This window comes from Sinocyclocheilus rhinocerous, unplaced genomic scaffold (assembly GCF_001515625.1).
Source record: "Sinocyclocheilus rhinocerous isolate Xijiao unplaced genomic scaffold, SAMN03320098_v1.1 scaffold324, whole genome shotgun sequence".
In the NCBI taxonomy this organism is placed as follows: domain Eukaryota; kingdom Metazoa; phylum Chordata; class Actinopteri; order Cypriniformes; family Cyprinidae; genus Sinocyclocheilus; species Sinocyclocheilus rhinocerous.
The window spans coordinates 11436-14923 of NW_015644072.1; the positions used below are offsets into that span (position 1 = coordinate 11436).

The 3488-nt window shown below is 39.0% G+C and overlaps 1 protein-coding gene across 1 annotated transcript in view; it reads right to left on the reverse strand.

The window, feature by feature from the left end:
• Positions 1-1826: 1826 nt before the first annotated feature.
• The window catches only part of LOC107757939 (kelch-like protein 26), a 7930-nt gene continuing 6268 nt past the window's right edge, over positions 1827-3488 (reverse strand). The window contains exon 2 of the mRNA XM_016575546.1: positions 1827-2111. Coding sequence (XP_016431032.1) covers positions 1922-2111 — 190 coding nt within the window. The 3' untranslated portion in view covers positions 1827-1921. The remainder of the gene's footprint in view (positions 2112-3488) is intronic.

The following is a 3488-nucleotide window of genomic DNA, read 5'->3' on the forward strand; positions in this document are numbered from 1 at the left end:
ATTTCCAAATTGATGCTCCGACTTGCCGTAGAGTCCTCGTAGCCATGAGAGGTGTGTCCATGTAGATGAGCAAATAATTCTGCAATTTAAGTGGGGCGCACCCCCTAATATAATGGCAGGCAGGGCCGGATTAACGCATAGGCATTCTATGCGTGCCTATGCTCGCTCGTCCAGGGGGGCCCAAACACAATGAAGAGATATATAATATTTTTGTTATACTATGGGCTATCTACAACAGTAAAAGAACCAAAACCACAGAAGACATTGAGCAAATAAATATAACAATCAATAGGGTAAAAAATGACCAACTATTTCCGTGTCTTTAACCTTTTTTATGTAGGCTGCATTAATAACTGCATTAGCCTACATATCAAAAGCTCAAGCCCCCGTTATTAGCTCTAAAATGACGTTTTGGAATTTGCAACGGAAGGTTTGGGATGAGGTGCGTAAAAAATGAGCTAGTTCAACACACACGAGATTTCAGGACAGAAACATGTTAAATATCTTGAAACAAATAATCTGAACAATTGATGTGTGATTGTGACTCCAGGCCGTTAAAATTATTAGAAATAATGCACTCCCGAAGTGGTTATGTGGCCACGTCGCCGCGCCTATTAATGGAATGGTCTTTCTCAGTTCTCAAACAAATTAAGAACTACATTAGATTTTTATTGACTGAACGCAGGCGCTTATTGCGATAGAAAATACTGTAAAGGTTTCACTGATTAAGAAATATTTTTGTTTGCTTGGGTGGTAATATTAGGCCTATTATATTAATAGGGAAGGGGGGCCCAAAAATTTGTTTTGCCTACGTCACGAAAAGAGGTAAATCCGGCCCTGCTAATGTTAGTGTAATCTGTTACCGGGATAAAAATAATTCAGCAGAGGCAGGGATGCATAAGCCAGAGGGGGGGAAATCCCCCCATCCCCCCCCCCGGCAAATCGCTATATATATATATATATATATACAGCCTCCAGCATTATGTGTGTTGTCAAGTTTTGTATGCATGTTACCGCATGTCATTTCTTATGGCTGGTATTGCATTCTCACTTTGTGGGGGGTCTGATACTTAGTGACGTGTCAAGCACCGCCTTCCAGGTGACTGTCCTCTGGTGTACAGGGCCTCACTGGGGAGCTGTCCATATCTCCCATAGGTGGATCTCAAACACAAGATGATGAAGTAACCCTGTTCGTAACCCTGGTTCTCTGAAACATCGAGTGGAGAAATCCACCAAGTTTGCCCCGCTTGCTGCATGAGAAGCAAATATTCTGACTAAGGAAAGGTAGCGCGAGCAGGGGTTTTATGCACTCGGTTAAGGGGCAGTCTCTTACCTGCCATTGGACACACACTCCTGTCTGTCAAGCCAGACTTGGTGCAATTGGTTGCTTCTGCAGAGGTCAGGCACGGATGCCCTTCCCATAGGGTTACGAACAGTAACCTATTGTTTACTGTCACAGACTACTTTTTTTAGTGGAAGGATGGCATTTAATGATTTAACTTAATAAAAAGTAACATATTACTACATCAATTGTGCCTTTAATATATGTATTGTGCGGTAACCATTTTATAAAAGCAATAAGTCCTGTGAAGCTGTGGTTTACAGTGAATTTAGAACAGGTAAGGAGGTTTTAGGCACTCCGCTTCACTTTATGCCTAACAATGCCCTTTAACTGTACAAAATTCACCGTAAACCATGGCTTCACGGGGCTTGTTGCTTTATCAAACATGTTTGATCTCCTCTGACTGGATTAAATTATAGACTGAAGCTAAAAAATTTGAGTCTGTGACCATCACACACTACAGTACGAGATTTCCTACGAATAATGTTCATTTGAACTAAGAAAAAGGATTAACCTTGTAACTTATTTTATTAATCTCGCCATTTACAACTGGCTGGTGTTAACAAACAGTGTAATGTCTCACCTGAAGTAGTCACTGCAGGAGGCCAAAACTGCTTTGTGAACCTCAAAGCGCTCGTTGTCAATGACCAGAACCACATCCAGCAACTGACCTTGATCGCGTAACACAGACAGTCCCCTCAGGAGAGTGTTGCTGTGGCTGGGGGCCGAGAAAGTACAACGGAGTGTGCTGTTCTTGTTGTTAGCCATGCTGGAAGAAAGAGAGAATCAGTTTACAAGGAATTGTATCTCTCACCACTCCCTGATCATTGTCTCTGGCTACACAGTCAACAGAAATTCACAAGTAGCTTGATGAGTCTGCTGTATCCTGACGCTCCATCAATAGGTCTTGGTTGCTAAACTGGCGCATCAACATGATCCCTGTAATGGCACCTTCTTTTAAATTATTCAACTGAATGGATAAAGAACCTATTTGCATACAGAACCCATAAGCCTCACAAATACCAAGCAACAAGTTACCCAAACAATTACCAATGTCAAATGATTCTTATGATGACCGTGCATATGTTAAAAGTTAAACAAAAGAAAGTTAAATACCTGTATTGTAATTGATCCTAACCCTCACATTCTTTTGAGAAAGACTATATATACTTTAATGTTTGGGGTCCTAGATAGTGCAATGTTATATATATATATATATATATATATATATATATATATATATATAATGGTACGATATATATATATACACACACATATAATGGTACGTTTATAGCCAAATAATAATAAATAATACATTTTGGGATGGAAAAACATGAATCGCTTACAGCCTAATGTGATTACTAAACTTAAAATGCGATGATTTCAATAAATAAATGTGAGCAATGTTCAAAGTCAAAACGCAGTGCTGTTGCGCATTCAATGGGCTCACAGGTTCAGAGAATTTATGCCAATAGATTGTCAAAATTAATCATCAGTAGATCCTAAGCAATGTTTACTTTATGGTCTTTATACTGTAATAAATTGTAGATGGATGTAAGAGTGCTTATTTAATCTCCCACTAGGGGTGTGCCATATCATACTGTCCACGATAATACCGGTATCAATTTTTACATGATAAAAAAAGTGTCATATCGCGATATCAATGATACAACTTCTGCCACGAGCAACGGACCCAACGCAACGGACCCACAATTCATTTCGGCAATGCTTGACGTCACTCCATTCAAAGTAAATGAGAAGCGTTGGATGACAGTAGCTCATTGGAAAAGGATGGAAAATGCTCTTAATTTTGTTTGCACTAATTAATGCTGCTGCCTGCCAGCTGCAATCACCAATAAAATGTTGTTCTATGTTTTTTTTTCTTCTATATCGTCATAAATATCGTTATCGCAAATATTCTTGAAATATCGAGATATAATTTTGAGGCTATATCGCTCACCCCTATCTCCCACATCTTTTTGAATGAGCAGCTGGCAATAGTAAAGCATACAATTTTCAAAATAAGAGTCCCAGTGTATGGACCCTTTTCACAAGACTGTGATGACGCGTTTAACGATCATCAGCAACGTAAATCCTCTAAAGTTTTTCATATTTGTATTTTTTTTTAAATGTATGTACATTTATA